Source organism: Pan troglodytes, chromosome 13 (assembly GCF_028858775.2).
Source record: "Pan troglodytes isolate AG18354 chromosome 13, NHGRI_mPanTro3-v2.0_pri, whole genome shotgun sequence".
Classification (NCBI taxonomy): domain Eukaryota; kingdom Metazoa; phylum Chordata; class Mammalia; order Primates; family Hominidae; genus Pan; species Pan troglodytes.
The window spans coordinates 144,451,052-144,467,500 of NC_072411.2; the positions used below are offsets into that span (position 1 = coordinate 144,451,052).

General features: G+C 53.0%; 1 protein-coding gene across 1 annotated transcript; it reads left to right on the forward strand.

Annotated features, from left to right (window-relative positions):
* Positions 1-9,910: 9,910 nt before the first annotated feature.
* Positions 9,911-11,639, forward strand: LOC112209778 (putative uncharacterized protein FLJ44672). The gene has a single exon (XM_054679710.2). The coding sequence runs from the start codon at positions 10,652-10,654 to the stop codon at positions 11,501-11,503; it is 852 nt and encodes a 283-aa protein (XP_054535685.1). The 5' UTR covers positions 9,911-10,651; the 3' UTR covers positions 11,504-11,639.
* Positions 11,640-16,449: the final 4,810 nt, after the last annotated feature.

Sequence of the window (16,449 nt, forward strand, 5' to 3'; positions counted from 1 at the left end):
GCTGTTTTCATGCACTATCAGCCCACTCCTCCCTATTTTTCTACAATAAGCTCTTTACACTGTATTTCTTTTGAATGAAGTTGTCTTCCATCTTTGCACTGCCTCTTGGTGAAAATCTTTCTTCCAAGTTAATAACTGGGACATCAGTTCTTCCCAGTAATAGCTCCTTTTCAGTTTTAATTTACAGAACTGATGGGGATTAATAACTGGCGCTCTGACTTTAAGTGGTGCAGGAGGCGGCCAGTAGGGGACGCCAGCCATCACACCGGGAGCAAGAGGGCCCTGCCTAGTCCCCATCTGCCTGCAGGTGGCTTGCAGCCACGACAATGCCAGCAAGAGGGCCTGGCAGTGTCACTGGCTGCCAGCAGGGGGCGAACGACGACTACACTGTGAGCAAGAGGGCCCTGCAGTGTCCTTAGCTGCCAGGAGGTGGCGTAGGGGCACCACACCATGAGTAAGAGGACCGTGCAGTGCCCTGGTTGCCAGCAGGGGGCGTGCTGCCACTACACTGTGAGCAAGAGGATCCTGTAGTGCCCCAGCGGTCAGAAGAGGGCGTGCCCTGACTACACTGCAAGGAAGAGGGCCTGGCAGTGTCCCCAGCTGCCAGCAGGGGAGCCAGCCGCCACTACACTTGGAGCAAGAGGGCCCGGCAGTGTCCCCAGCTGCCAGCAGGCGGGTGTGCTGCCACTACAATGTGAGCAAGAGGGCCCTGCAATGTCCCTAGCTGCCAGCAGGCGGCGTGCCGCCACTATACTGCAAGCAAGAGGGCCCTGCAGTTGCCCTAGTCGCCAGCAGGGGGCGCAATGGCACAGCACCATGGGCAAGCGGGTCCTGTAGTGCCCGGGCACAAGCAGGGGGGGGCCCGAACCGGGCTGTTCAGATTACTCAGGTTCCACCCGGCTCTGCGCCCCGCCGCCGGGGACGTATCTCTGCGCCTGCACCGCGCCACCCCCGCGCTCCCCGCCCGGCGGCGTGCGACTGTGCTCCTGCAACACGCCCCGCCACCGTCAGCTCAGCGACGTGCGTCTCTGCGCCTGCGCCACGCCTCACTCCCGCTCGCCCAGCGACCTCTCCCCTCCGGGGACGCGCCGGCGTGCCTCTATGCCCTGCGCCGCCTTTCCCCAACAGCGCCGCGCCGCCCCTCTCTGCGCCTGCGCGGGCCCGCCGCGCCGCCCCTCTCTGCGCCTGCGCGGGCCCGCCGCGCCGCCCCTCTCTGCGCCTGCGCGGGCCCGCCGCGCCGCCCCTCTCTGCGCCTGCGCGGGCCCGCCGCGCCGCCCCTCTCTGCGCCTGCGCGGGCCCGCCGCGCCGCCCCTCTCTGCGCCTGCGCGGGCCCGCCGCGCCGCCCCTCTCTGCGCCTGCGCGGGCGCGCCGCGCCGCCCCTCTCTGCCCCTGCGCGGGCCCGCCGCGCCGCCCCTCTCTGCCCCTGCGCGGGCCCGCCGCGCCGCCCCTCTCTGCGCCTGCCCGGGCCCGCCGCGCCGCCCCTCTCTGCGCCTGCGCCGGCGCGCCACGCCTCTCTGCGACTGCGCCGGCGCGCCGTGTCTTTGCGAGGGCGCATTTGCGTTCTCCTCAGCACAGACCCGGAGAGCATCGCGAGGGCGGAGCTGCGTTCTCCTCTGCACAGACTTCGGGGGTACTGCGAAGGCGGAGCAGAGTTCTTCTCAGGTCAGACGCGGGTGGGCGGAGGGCACTGCGAGGGTGGAGCTGTGTTCTGCTCAGCAGAGACCTGGGGGGCACCGTAAAGGTGGAGCAGCATTCTCAGCAGAGATGTTGGTGGCACTGCCTGGCTTTGGGACAACTTGGGGCCGCATGGACGGTGAATAAAATGTTTCACGGTCGCAGCCCTGAATAATCAAGGTCAGAGACCAGTTAGAACGGTTCAGTGTGGAAAACGGGAAATCAAAAGCCTCTCTCAATCCTGCGCACCGAGATTCTCCCAAGGCGGGGGGGGCTGCATTGCTGGTTCCAACTGCAGCGTCGGAACACAAATGTAGCATTCCTAATGCACACATGACACCCAAAATTACATGAGTAATATGGTTAGGGTTAGGGTTCGGGTTAGGTTAGGGTTGGGGTTGGGGTTAGGGGTTGGGGTTAGGGTTAGGGCTAGGGCTAGAGCTAGGGGTTAGGGGTAGGGGTAGGGGTAGGGTTAGGGGTCGGGTTGGGGTTGGGGTTAGGGTTGGGGTTAAGGTTAGGGTTTTAGGGTTTTAGGGTTAGGGTCAGGGTTAGGGTTTTAGGGTTAGGGTTAGGGTTTTAGGGTTTGGGTTAGGGTTAGGGTGTTAGGGTTAGGGTTAGGGTGTTAGGGTTAGGGTGTTAGGGTTAGGGTTTGGGTTCGGGTTCGGATTAGGGTTATTGGTTAGAGTTAGTGTTAGGGTTAGGGTTCGGGTTAGGGGTTAGGGGTTAGGGTTTAGGGTTAAGGTTAGGGTTATTGGTTAGGGTTAGGCTTTGGGTTTGGGTTCTGGTTGGGGTTGGGGTTTGGGTTCGGGTTAGGGTTAGGGGTTAGGGTTAGGGGTTACGGTTTAGGGTTAGGGTTAGGGTTTTTGGTTAGGGTTAGGGTTCGGGTTCGGGTTGGGGTTGGGGTTTGGGTTAAGTGTTAGGGTTAGGGTTTGGTGTTAGCGTTAGGGGTTAGGGTTAGTGTAGGGGTTAGGAGTTAGGGGTTAGGGTTAGGGTTTTGTGTTAGGGTTAGGGAAGGGTTAGGGTTAAGGTTAGGGTTAAGGCGTTAGGGTTAGGGTTAGATTACAATTTCTAACCTGTTTTATTTTGTTTTTTTTTTTTTGAGACAGGGTCTCCCTCTGTTGTCCAATGCTGGAGTGTAGTAGTGCTATTGCAGCTGACTGCAGCCTCAACCTTCCAGGCTGAAGCGATCCTCCTACCTCAACCTCCCACGTGGCTGAGACTACAGGTGCTTGCCACTATGCCCAACTAATATTTGGAATTTTCGTATACGTGGATTCCAGAGGGGTGACAGCGAACCGTGAGTAAGCATGGATTTTGGTATATGCAGAGATGGGGTGCTGGAACTAATTCTGTATACTGAGGGACGACGACTGTGTATGTTTTTACAATTACGCTGTAGGATACATTCTGTTGCATAGCCTTGAAAATAATAATTTTTAATTGAGTGGAATACTAATAATAATATTGCTAAAAGTAGCAGCTGGCCAGGTGTGGTGGCTCACACTGGTCATCGCAACACTTTGGGAGGCTGAGGCAGGAGGATGGCTTGAGGCCAAGAGTTTGCGATAGGCCTTGGAAACGCAGGGGGAGTCACCATCCGTACAGAAAAATACATGAATTAGCCTAGTGTGGTGGCATGTTCCTGTAGTCCCAGCTACTTGGGAGGCTGAGGTGGGAGGATCACTTGAGCCCAGGGAGGCTGAGACTGCAGTGAGTCATGATCAGGCCTCTGCACTCCAGCTTGGGTGACAGAGTGAGACCCTGTCTCAAAACAACAAAAAAGTAGCCGGTAACATTAACTGAACTTTTATACCAGGTGCCTATTGATACCATAGTTTAATTTCTTAGAACTGTTTCTTATTTCACTTAGCAACTCTGTCTTCAGTTACTCCCAGATTTTTACTGTGTGTGTCCAGATGACCTTTTGTTTAGATTGAATTGTCTCCCCAGAAGTAAGATTACTGTGAGTCATGGTGAATGGACATTCTCATTACCCTTGATGTAAGTTGACAGGGTTTTGAGTGCCTCCCAGCTATAATCTTAGCACTTTGGGAGGCCAAGAGAGGAGGATTGCTTGAGGCCAAGAGTTGGAGGAGGCAGTATGGCAGTATGGTGAGACCCTGTCTCCACTATTTTAAAAAATTGACAGGCTTTACCCTGGAAGGCTTATACACAATTTAAACACCCCTCATAGTATAAGAAAGTGCCCATTTCACTGCACCTTTGCCAGCACAGGGTATTATAATTTAGTAAGTCATTTTTTGTTTGAATATTTTAAATAGATAAAAGACCTCATGTTACTTTACTTGTCACATTTCAACATCTTTCCTTAGCTTATTAGCTCTATCTCTTTTCTGTCTGTAAATGGTTGTTGTTGTTGTTTTGTTCTTTGAGACAGGGTCTTGCTCTGTCACCAGGCTGGACTGTAGCGGCATAATCATGCCTCGCTGCAGCCTTGACCTCCCAGGCTCAAACTTCAGCATTCCGAGTAGCTGGGACTACAAGTGTGCACCACCACTCCCAGCTGACTTTTTTCTTTTTTTTTTGGATAGAGACAGGGTCTCACTGTGTTGTCCAGACCGGTCTCTAGCTCCTGGCCTTAAGCAATCTTCCTGCATTAGCTTCTCAAATGGCTGGAATTTCTGGCATGAGCCACCATGCCTGGCCTGGGCTAGTCCCATATTCTCTAGAGTTCTCTTTACTTTGTGCTAGCCAATCTCTCATTGTGCTGTTCACCTGTTATAATGAATAATTCTCTGTATTAAATTTTACCACTTTAAACTTTTGAGTGGTTTATGCTTCCTGATTGGACTCTGACTAATATGTTAGGAAGGGTCCCAGGAGGTAAACCCACACAGATGGGATTTGGGCATAGGTTTGGTTTCCCAGGGGGCAGTGCTGAGCTCTTTGCCAGTGGGAAATGGGATGCTGGTGATTTCCAGTAGGTGACCTCACAGTGACTCAAGCTACCACTTACTGTTGATTGTGACGAAATGCCAGCTGAGGCACATGCCTTGGGAGCTAAGTGGTTTCTGCCCTTTACCACTGTGAAGACTGTTTTGGGAAGGGTCGCTTTGGATGCACTTGAGCAGGGGTCCCCAACTCCTGAGCCATGGAGCCGTAAGGAGCCACACAGCAGGAGGTGAGTGGTGTCGAGTGAGGGAGTGAGGGAAGCTTCGTCTGTATTTACAGCCACTCCCCTTTGCTCACATTCCCGCCTGAGCTCCGCCTTCTCAGATGAGCAGCAGCATTAGATTCTCATAGGAGAACACACCCTGTTGTGAACCGTGCATGTGAGGGATCTAGGTTGCGCTGTCCTTATGAGAATCTAATACCTATTGATCTGTCACTTTCTCCCATCACGCTCAGGTGGGACCATCCAGTTTCAGGAAAACAAGCTTAACACGCGCACTGATTCGACATTATGGTGAGTTCTATAATTATTTTATTATATATTACAGTGTAATAATGGAAATAAAGTGCCTAATAAATGTAAATGTGCTTACAACTTTTGGCCCAGCTCCTACCTCCCGGCAGCCTCTCCAGGCCCAGAACTTTCTCCAGTCAGTCTCTACAGACCAAGCTCATGACTCACAATGGCCTATTTAGGCCCATACCCTACGTCACGGCAGTCTCCGCAGATGAGGCTACTGCCTCACAACAGCCTCCACAGGCACAGCTCCATCGTTACAATGGCCTCTTTAGACCCAGCTCCTGCCTCCCAGCCTTCTCTCCAGGCCCTGAACTTTCTCCGTAAGTTGAGGTAGCTGGGACTGTAGGTATACATGATGATACTTGGGTAATTTTTAAATTGTTTTGTAGACATGGGGTCTCACTTTGTTGGCCAGGCTGGTTTCAAACTAATGGCCTCAAGTGACCCTTCTACCCCTGCCTCCCATCCTCGAGGTATTTGCCACCACAGGGAGCACTTGTTCAATTTTCTAAAAAAGAAATGTCTAAAGTAAGGCTGTGGGATGATGGCAGGAAGATAAAAGAAAAACAGAAGAATAAGTTAAAATGACTTATTCACACATATTCTTTTGACAGCAAGAAGAACTTTTAGTATATACATTCCTTACAAACAAACAAAAGGCAGGTAAACAATGTTGTATAGGAACTTCAACACACACTGTACAGTATTCCCACTTTGCTGACATAAGTTATGGAAATTTCGTAGTTTACTTGAGTGTCGCTACCAGTATTTTGCTTCTCTGATGATTTTTATCAACTTCCTCATCTGTTAACTTCTCTCCAAGGTATGTCATGTCACGACATACTGCCGCTGCACGAACATGGCCAGTGTCTTCCTATTCAACATGTAGAATGCTTTCCTAATTTCTCTTTTTACTCTCTGTCTTTGTGTTCTGCATTTTCCTTACTTTTATTGTCAGAAACTCCAGAAAGTCAATCGTACTAATTTATCACGATTTGCTTTATTAATTTATACTTTGCTTATATGGAATTTTGCCCAGCAGACCTCATTACAGTTTCTAACCTGTTTTATTTATTTATTTTTTTTCTGAGACAGGGTCTCCCTCTGTTGTCCAAGGCTGGAGTGTAGTAGCGCTATCGCAGCTGACTGCAGCCTCAACCTTCCAGGCTGAAGCGATCCTCCCACCTCAACCTCCCACGTGGCTGAGACTACAGGTGCTTGCCACTATGCCCAACTAATATTTGGAATTTTCGTATACGTGGATTCCAGAGGGGTGACAGCGAAACGTCAGTAAGCATGGATTTTGGTATATGCAGAGATGGGGTGCTGGAACTGATTCTGTATACTGAGGGACGACGACTGTATATGTTTTTACAATTACGCTGTAGGATACATACTGTTGCATAGCCTTGAAAATAATAATTTTTAATTGAGTTGAATAATAATAATATTGCTAAAAGTAGCAGCTGGCCAGGTGTGGTGGCTCACACTGGTCATCGCAACACTTTGGGAGGCTGAGGAAGGAGGATGGCTTGAGGCCAAGAGTTTGCGATAGGCCTTGGAAACGCAGGGGGAGTCACCATCCCTACAGAAAAACACATGAATTAGCCTAGTGTGGTGGCATGTTCCTGTAGTCCCAGCTACTTGGGAGGCTGAGGTGGGAGGATCACTTGAGCCCAGGGAGGCTGAGACTGCAGTGAGTCATGATCAGGCCTCTGCACTCCAGCCTGGGTGACAGAGTGAGACCCTGTCTCAAAACAACAAAAAAGTAGCTGCTAACATCAACTGACCTTTTACCAGGTGCCTACTGATACCATAGTTTAATTTCTTAGAACTGTTTCTTATTTCACTTAGCAACTCTGTCTTCAGTTACTCCCAGATTTTTACTGTGTGTGTCCAGATGATCTTTTGTTTGGATTGAATTGTCTCCCCAGAAGTAAGATTACTGTGAGTCATGGTGAATGGACATTCTCATTACCTTTGATGTAAATTGACAGGGTTTTGGGTGCCTCCCAGGTATAATCTTAGCACTTTGGGAGGCTAAGAGAGGAGGATTGCTTGAGGCCAAGAGTTGGAGGAGGCAGTATGGCAGTATGGTGAGACCCTGTCTCAATTATTTTAAAAAATTGACAGGCTTTACCCTGGAAGGCTTATACACAATTTAAACACCCCTCATAGTATAAGAAAGTGCCCATTTCACTGCACCTTTGCCAGCACAGGGTATTATAATTTAGTAAGTCATTTTTTGTTTGATTATTTTAAATAGACAAAAGACCTCATGTTACTCTACTTGTCACATTTCAACGTCTTTCCTCAGCTTATTAGCTCTATTTCTTTTCTGTCTGTAAATGGTTGTTGTTGTTTTGTTCTTTGAGACAGGGTCTTGCTCTGTCACCAGGCTGGACTGTAGCGGCATAATCATGCCTCACTGCAGCCTTGACCTCCCAGGCTCAAACTTCAGCATTCCGAGTAGCTGGGACTACAAGTGTGCACCACCACTCCCAGCTAACTTTTTTCTTCTTTTGGATAGAGACAGGGTCTCACTGTGTTGTCCAGACCGGTCTCTAGCTCCTGGCCTTAAGCAATCCTCCTGCATTAGCTTCTCAAATGGCTGGAATTTCAGGCACGAGCCACCATGCCTGGCCTGGGCTAGTCCCATATTCTCTAGAGTTCTCTTTACTTTGTGCTAGCCAATCTCTCATTATGCTGTTCACCTGTTATAATGAATAATTCTCCATATTAAATTTTACCACTTTAAACTTTTGAGTGGTTTATGCTTCCTGATTGGACTCTGACTAATATGTTAGGAAGGGTCCCAGGAGGTAAACCCACACAGATGGGATTTGGGCATAGGTTTGGTTTCCCAGGGGGCAGTGCTGAGCTCTTTGCCAGTGGGAAATGGGATGCTGGTGATTTCCAGTAGGTGACCTCACAGTGACTCAAGCTACCTCTTACTGTTGATTGTGATGAAATGCCAGCTGAGGCACATGCCTTGGGAGCTAAGTGGTTGCTGCCCTTGACCACTGTGAAGACTGTTTTGGGAAGGGTCGCTTTGGATGCACTTGAGCAGGGGTCCCCAACCCCTGAGCCATGGAGCCGTAGGGAGCCACACAGCAGGAGGTGAGTGGTGTCGAGTGAGGGAGTGAGGGAAGCTTCGTCTGTATTTACAGCCACTCCCCTTTGCTCACATTCCCGCCTGAGCTCCGCCTTCTCAGATGAGCAGCAGCATTAGATTCTCATAGGAGAACGCACCCTGTTGTGAACCGGGCATGTGAGGGATCTAGGTTGCGCTGTCCTTATGAGAATCTAATACCTATTGATCTGTCACTTTCTCCCATCACGCTCAGGTGGGACCATCCAGTTTCAGGAAAACAAGCTTAACACGCGCACTGATTCGACATTATGGTGAGTTCTATAATTATTTTATTACATATTGCATATATAATAAATATATATATTTATTGTATATATTAATGTTAAATATATTAATATATTACATATATTATTATATATTTTAATAATGGAAATAAAGTCCCTAATAAATGTAAATGTGCTTAAATCTTTTGGCCCAACTCCTAGCTCCCGGCAGCCTCTCCAGGCCCAGAACTTTCTCCAGGCAGCCTCTACAGACCAAGCTCATGACTCACAATGGCCTATTTAGGCCCATACCCTACGTCACGGCAGTCTCCGCAGATGAGGCTACTGCCTCACAACAGCCTCCACAGGCACAGCTCCATCGGATATTGGATATATCCAATATCCACAGCCCACAGCTTCCTCAAGCCAAGCTCCCCAGGCCCAGGTCAGGCCTCACGGTGGCCTCTCCAGGATGAGCTCCTGTCCTCCGATGGCACCTGCAGGTCCCAAATGGTCTCCCGTCGGTGGGCTCCTCCACGCCAAGCTTGGGCCTCCCGGTGACCTCTGCAGGCCCAAGTTGTCCTGAAGTTGGCATCTCCCGGCCGTGCCTCCCAGCAAGTAAGCAAGCTCTTTTGGCTCAACTCCTGCCCAGCTCCCAACCGCCTTTGTGGGCCCCGAACTTTCTCCAGCCAAGTTCTTCGGGCCTAATTCCTGCCACCTGGTGGCCTGTACGGACCCAGCAATGGTTGGAGAACAGCCTATGCAGGTCCCGCTCTTGCCTCCCAGGGGCCTCTCCAGGCCCAGCTCTTGACCCCACGGCGGCCTCCCAGGGCCAAGTCCCTGCCTGCCTCCCAGCAGCCCGTGTGCGGCCCAGCTCCTCCCTCACGGTGGCCTGTTGATGCCCATGCCTCTGGTACCCTGCCCAGAGGCATGAGCCCCTGCCTCACACCGGCCCCTCCCACGCTGAGAGAGGTCAGCGTGAGCCCTTGACTCACACCGGCCCCTCCCACCCTGAGAGAGGTCAGCGTGAGCCCTTGCCTCACACCGGCCCCTCCCACGCTGAGAGAGGTCAGCGTGAGCCCCATGCCTCACACCGGCCCCTCCCACGCTGAGAGACGTCAGCATGAGCCCTTGCCTCACACCGGCCCCTCCCACTCTGAGAGAGGTCAGCCTGAGCCCCTTGCCTCACACCGGCCCCTCCCACGCTGAGAGAGGTCAGAGTGAGCCCTTGCCTCACACCGGCCCCTCCCACGCTGAGAGGTCAGCGTGAGCCCTTGCCTCACACTGGCCCCTCCCACGCTGAGAGAGGTCAGCGTGAGCCCCTTGCCTCACACCGGCCCCTCCCACGCTGAGAGAGGTCGTGAGCCCTTGCCTCACACCGGCCCCTCCCACGCTGAGAGAGGTCAGCGTGAGCCCCTTGCCTCACACTGACCCCTCCCATGCTGAGAGAGGTCAGCGTGAGCCCCTTGCCTCACACCGGCCCCTCCCACGCTGAGAGAGGTCAGCCTGAGCCCTTGCCTCACACCGGCCCCTCCCACGCTGAGAGAGGTCAGCGTGAGCCCTTGCCTCACACCGGCCCCTCCCACGCTGAGAGAGGTCAGCGTGAGCCCTTGCCTCACACCGGCCCCTCCCACGCTGAGATAGGTCAGCGTGAGCCCCTTGCCTCACACCGGCCCCTCCCACGCTGAGAGAGGTCAGCGTGAGCCCTTGCCTCACACCGGCCCCTCCCACGCTGAGAGAGGTCAGCGTGAGCCCCTTGCCTCACACCGGCCCCTCCCACGCTGAGAGAGGTCAGCGTGAGCCCTTGCCTCACACCGGCCCCTCCCACGCTGAGAGAGGTCAGCGTGAGCCCCTTGCCTCACACCGGCCCCTCCCACGCTGAGAGAGGTCAGCGTGAGCCCCTGCCTCAACAGGCCACCGTGAGGGAGGAGCAGGGTCGCACGTGGGCTGCTGGGAGGCAGGCAGGGACTTGGGCCTGGGAGGTCGCGGTGGGGCGAGAGCTGGGCCTGGAGACACCCCTCTGAGGCAACAGCGGGGCCTACAGACTCTGTTCTCCAGCCGGAGCTGGGACTGTTCAGGTACTGGGAGGCGGGATGTGGGTCTGAAGAGCTTGGTTGCCGAAACTTCGGTGTCTACAAACGCAGGCGGGAGCTGAGCCAAAAAAGCTTGTTTCCTGGGAGGTGGGAGATGCAGCCAAGAGAAACAGCTGTGCCTGCAGAGGCCGCCATGTGGGAGGCTGAGGCCGGGCCTCCTCAAATCGGCCTCTCCAGAGCCACTTGCAGCCTCCCGGCGTCCTCTCCGGGCCCAGCTCTTCCTCCCGGCTGTGTCTCCAGGCCTGACTCTGGCCTCCCAACAATGTCTTTGGACTCAGCTCCTGCCCAGCTCCCAGCGGCCCTGGTAGGCCCACCACTTCCTGAAGCCAAGCTCCCCAGGCCCAGCTCAGGCCTCACGGTGGCCTCTCCAGGCTCAGCTCCTGCCCTCCGATGGCAAGGTCGGTGGGCTCCTCTAGGCCCAGCTTGGGCCTCCCGGCGGCCTCTGCAGGCCCAAATCGTCCTGAAGTCGGCCTCTCCAGGCCCAGCTCCGGCCTCCCAGCGGCCTCTGCAGGCCCAAGTCGTCGTCAAGTCGGCCTGGAATTGGGCCTGGAAGAGCAGCAAGTCGGCCTTCCCGGGCCCAGCTCCGTCCTCTCGGCGGCCTCTCCAGGTGCAAAACTTCCTCGAGTCAGCCTCTCCAGGCCCAGCTCCTCCTGCCTCCCAGTGGCCTCTTTCAGCCCAGACCAGCTCATGGCTCTTGGCGGCCTTCCCAGGCCCCGCTTTTGACTTTTGGTGGCCTCTTCAGGCCCAGAACTTGACCTCCAGTGGGCCTTTGCAGGCCCGGCCTCCTGCCTCTCGAAGGCCTGCATGGGCCTGGACTCACAGCGGACTCACAGCGGACTCTCCATGCCCAGCTAGCCCTTGCCTCATTGCGGCCTCCCGAGTCCAAAGCTCCTGCCTCTCGGCCGCTTCGGCAGGCCCAGCTCCTGCCTGCCAGCGGCCTCTTTAGGCCCAGCTCATTCCTCACAACGGCCTTCCCAGGCCCCGTTTTTCCCTTCCGGCAGCCTCTTGGCCTCTAATTTGTTTATCTTTTGTGTATAAATCCCAAAATATTGAATTTTGGAATATTTCCACCATTATGTAAATATTTTGGTAGGTGATTTATTTGGGGTGAGTTTCTGCACCAAGCCCGAATTTTTTATTTTATTTTACTGATTATTTGGTGTTAAGCAGGTTTAATGACGGTCATGGCAACTTTTTGGCACAATGAAAAATATCGCCCACGATCAACGTGTTCTGTTCTGGGGAAGGGGGCAAAGGCAGGGTGAATCACTTTCTTAAAAAGTATAGCTCAAGTTGGGAGTGCAGAGGGAATGGGGAGAAAACCCTCCCGCTGCCTGTGTCGAAGTGCAGGAGCCCCCACCCCCATACTCACCTGAGTCCAGCCCCCCTCTGCCCCCCGGGTGGCTCAGCCCAGCTCCTGCCTAGGAGAGCCTTAGTGTTGGGAGGGACCCTGATGACTGAGGAGCCTGGTAGCTCCAGGTCGCCCACACTTTCAGGTCTCTTGCCCCAGAAGGTGGCAGGATCCATTGGGAGGAAACAGGTCGCCTTGGAAGGCGTCCGTGGGTCCCCATCCCCAGGGGTAGGGGCCATAGGGGGCCCGCTCTGCTGCCTTGACCATACTCCTGGGCTTTGAAGGATCCTGGGCCCAGTAAGAAGGAGGTGGGTGCCAAGGTTGAGGAGGAAGCATCCGAGTATGTGTAGGGGGAGGACAGGGTGGGAGCATAGACTTTGCCAAAAGCTGCAGGTGGATCGGGGGACCCTGGGGGCTCAGGATCCAGCAAGGGGCGGCAGGAGTAAAGGAGGAAGGAATGACAGGTGCAAGTACCTTCCCACCAAAGCCCTTGTTGCCCTCTGGCTCCTCCCCAGAGTTGTCCCCACTCTCAAGTCAGTCACCCACTCCTTGAACTTGAGATCAGTGTCAGTGGTGCTAAAGCCATCATCAGCCATGACATCATCACCCCCTCCTCCTCATGGATGACCGTGTGCTCCTCGTCACTCGCCATGTCCTCACTGGCCATCTGCTGGGAATGAGCATCTCAAGTGGGCAGCAGCAGGGCTGCCCACTGGTCACCTCCCTCACCAGGGGCTGCAAAGTGTGTGGGGTTGCGGGCCCTGGGCTTTCAGGGCAGGTGGCTCCAGGGGGCCGCCCAGGGTCAACACTCCCTGTCCCACCTGGTGGACGCTCATGAGCAACAGCTGCCAACTTGGCAGGTTGTTTTCTCTGGTTGGAGGCCACTGAGTGACTGGCAGGTTGCTGGGCCTTGTGTGGCTGCAGGGAGGGGTGAGGAAGGGGATGGAGTACCAGGGGAACATGGCCACAGAGTGACCTTCCACATTCCTCCACACGAACATGCTGACGCCACGGGAGGCCTCACTGAACGCAGGCCTGGGGGCCGAGTACTTGGTCCGGGCAGGGGGTTCCTGGCAGGGGCTCACACCTCGCCCCCTCCTTAGCCAAGGTGGCTTGGGCCCAGAGAAGGGGGGGTTGGAGAGGAGCAGAAGGCCAGCCCTCAAGTTTTGTTTTGTTTGTTTTGTTTTTTGTTTTTGAAATGTAGTTTGACTCTTGTCACCCAGGCTGGAGTGCAGTGGCACGATCTCAGTGGCCTTCATACCTGGCTAATTTTTTGTATTTTTACTGGAGGTGGGGTTTTGCCATGTTGGCCAGGCTGGTCTTGACCTCCCGACCTCAGGTGATCCACCCACCTCAGCCTCCCAAAATGGGATTACAGGCATGAGCCACTGCTCCCAACTTCATTCATTTTTACTTGAAAAACTCCGTTAAGTATTTTTTTAAGGTAGACCTAGTGGTCCTGAATGCCCTCAGCTTTGTTTGTCGAGGAAGCACGTTACTTGTTTTTTCTTTCTGAAGGACAGCTTTGTCAGACATAGTATTAGTTGCTGGCAGTTTTTTTTCTTTCAGCACTTTGAATGTAGTATTCGATTCTGTCCTGACCTGCAAAGTTTCTTTAACTTTTGACTATTTGATTATATTGTGACTTGGTGAGTATCTATTTGGTTTGAACCTCTTTAGGAATCTTTAAGCTTCATGGATTTAGATGTCTAAATCTTTCCCATGATTTAGGCAGTTTTCAGCCATTCTTTAAATAAACTTTCTTCTCCTTTCTCTACTTTCCTTCCCAAACTCCCATAAACTGACAATGGTTTGCCTAATGGTGTCTTGTTGGCTTTCTTTTCTCTGTCTTTTTTTCCTTTTCTTTTCTTTTTTTTTGAGACAGAGTCATGCTCTGTCACCCAGGCTGGAGTGCAATGTGTGGTCTCGGCTCACTAGGGTTAGGGTTAGGGTTAGGGTTAGGGTTAGGGGTTAGGGGTTAGGGCTAGGGCTAGGGCTAGGGCTAGGGCTAGGGCTAGGGTCAGGGTCAGGGTCAGGGTCAGGGTCAGGGTCAGGGTCGGGTCGGGTCGGGTTGTTAGGGTTAGGGTTAGGGTTAGGGTTAGGGTTAGGGTTAGGGTTTTAGGGTTAGGGTTAGGGTTTTAGGGTTAGGGTTAGGGTTAGGGTTAGGGTTAGGGTTAGGGTTAGGGTTGTTAGGGTTAGGGTTAGGGTTAGGGTTAGGGTTAGGGTTAGGGTTAGGGTTAGGGGTTAGGGTTAGGGTTTAGGGTTAGGGTTAGGGTTAGGGTTAGGGTTAGGGTAGGGTTAGGGTCAGGGTCAGGGTCAGGGTCAGGGTCAGGGGTAGGGTCAGGGTCAGGGTCAGGGTCAGGGTCTAGGGTCTAGGGTCTAGGGTTAGGGTTAGGGTCAGGGTTAGGGTTCGGGTTAAGGGTTAGGGTTAGGGTTAGGGTTAGGGTTAGGGTCAGGGTCAGGGTCAGGGTCAGGGTTAGGGTTAGGGTTAGGGTTAGGGTTAGGGTTAGGGTTAGGGTTAGGGTTAGGGTTAGGGTTAGGGTTAGGGTTAGGGTTAGGGTTAGGGTTAGGGTTAGGGTTAGGGTTAGGGTTAGGGTTAGGGTTAGGGTTAGGGTTAGGGTTAGGGTTAGGGTTAGGGTTAGGGTTAGGGTTAGGGTTAGGGTTAGGGTTAGGGTTAGGGTTAGGGTTAGGGTTAGGGTTAGGGTTAGGGTTAGGGTTAGGGTTAGGGTTAGGGTTAGGGTTAGGGTTAGGGTTAGGGTTAGGGTTAGGGTTAGGGTTAGGGTTAGGGTTAGGGTTAGGGTTAGGGTTAGGGTTAGGGTTAGGGTTAGGGTTAGGGTTAGGGTTAGGGTTAGGGTTAGGGTTAGGGTTAGGGTTAGGGTTAGGGTTAGGGTTAGGGTTAGGGTTAGGGTTAGGGTTAGGGTTAGGGTTAGGGTTAGGGTTAGGGTTAGGGTTAGGGTTAGGGTTAGGGTTAGGGTTAGGGTTAGGGTTAGGGTTAGGGTTAGGGTTAGGGTTAGGGTTAGGGTTAGGGTTAGGGTTAGGGTTAGGGTTAGGGTTAGGGTTAGGGTTAGGGTTAGGGTTAGGGTTAGGGTTAGGGTTAGGGTTAGGGTTAGGGTTAGGGTTAGGGTTAGGGTTAGGGTTAGGGTTAGGGTTAGGGTTAGGGTTAGGGTTAGGGTTAGGGTTAGGGTTAGGGTTAGGGTTAGGGTTAGGGTTAGGGTTAGGGTTAGGGTTAGGGTTAGGGTTAGGGTTAGGGTTAGGGTTAGGGTTAGGGTTAGGGTTAGGGTTAGGGTTAGGGTTAGGGTTAGGGTTAGGGTTAGGGTTAGGGTTAGGGTTAGGGTTAGGGTTAGGGTTAGGGTTAGGGTTAGGGTTAGGGTTAGGGTTAGGGTTAGGGTTAGGGTTAGGGTTAGGGTTAGGGTTAGGGTTAGGGTTAGGGTTAGGGTTAGGGTTAGGGTTAGGGTTAGGGTTAGGGTTAGGGTTAGGGTTAGGGTTAGGGTTAGGGTTAGGGTTAGGGTTAGGGTTAGGGTTAGGGTTAGGGTTAGGGTTAGGGTTAGGGTTAGGGTTAGGGTTAGGGTTAGGGTTAGGGTTAGGGTTAGGGTTAGGGTTAGGGTTAGGGTTAGGGTTAGGGTTAGGGTTAGGGTTAGGGTTAGGGTTAGGGTTAGGGTTAGGGTTAGGGTTAGGGTTAGGGTTAGGGTTAGGGTTAGGGTTAGGGTTAGGGTTAGGGTTAGGGTTAGGGTTAGGGTTAGGGTTAGGGTTAGGGTTAGGGTTAGGGTTAGGGTTAGGGTTAGGGTTAGGGTTAGGGTTAGGGTTAGGGTTAGGGTTAGGGTTAGGGTTAGGGTTAGGGTTAGGGTTAGGGTTAGGGTTAGGGTTAGGGTTAGGGTTAGGGTTAGGGTTAGGGTTAGGGTTAGGGTTAGGGTTAGGGTTAGGGTTAGGGTTAGGGTTAGGGTTAGGGTTAGGGTTAGGGTTAGGGTTAGGGTTAGGGTTAGGGTTAGGGTTAGGGTTAGGGTTAGGGTTAGGGTTAGGGTTAGGGTTAGGGTTAGGGTTAGGGTTAGGGTTAGGGTTAGGGTTAGGGTTAGGGTTAGGGTTAGGGTTAGGGTTAGGGTTAGGGTTAGGGTTAGGGTTAGGGTTAGGGTTAGGGTTAGGGTTAGGGTTAGGGTTAGGGTTAGGGTTAGGGTTAGGGTTAGGGTTAGGGTTAGGGTTAGGGTTAGGGTTAGGGTTAGGGTTAGGGTTAGGGTTAGGGTTAGGGTTAGGGTTAGGGTTAGGGTTAGGGTTAGGGTTAGGGTTAGGGTTAGGGTTAGGGTTAGGGTTAGGGTTAGGGTTAGGGTTAGGGTTAGGGTTAGGGTTAGGGTTAGGGTTAGGGTTAGGGTTAGGGTTAGGGTTAGGGTTAGGGTTAGGGTTAGGGTTAGGGTTAGGGTTAGGGTTAGGGTTAGGGTTAGGGTTAGGGTTAGGGTTAGGGTTAGGGTTAGGGTTAGGGTTAGGGTTAGGGTTAGGGTTAGGGTTAGGGTTAGGGTTAGGGTTAGGGTTAGGGTTAGGGTTAGGGTTAGGGT

Excerpts from the sequence above, each read along its gene's own strand:
- LOC112209778 (XM_054679710.2), top strand. The coding sequence starts at position 10,652 with ATGCAGCCAAGAGAAACAGCTGTGCCTGCAGAGGCCGCCATGTGGGAG.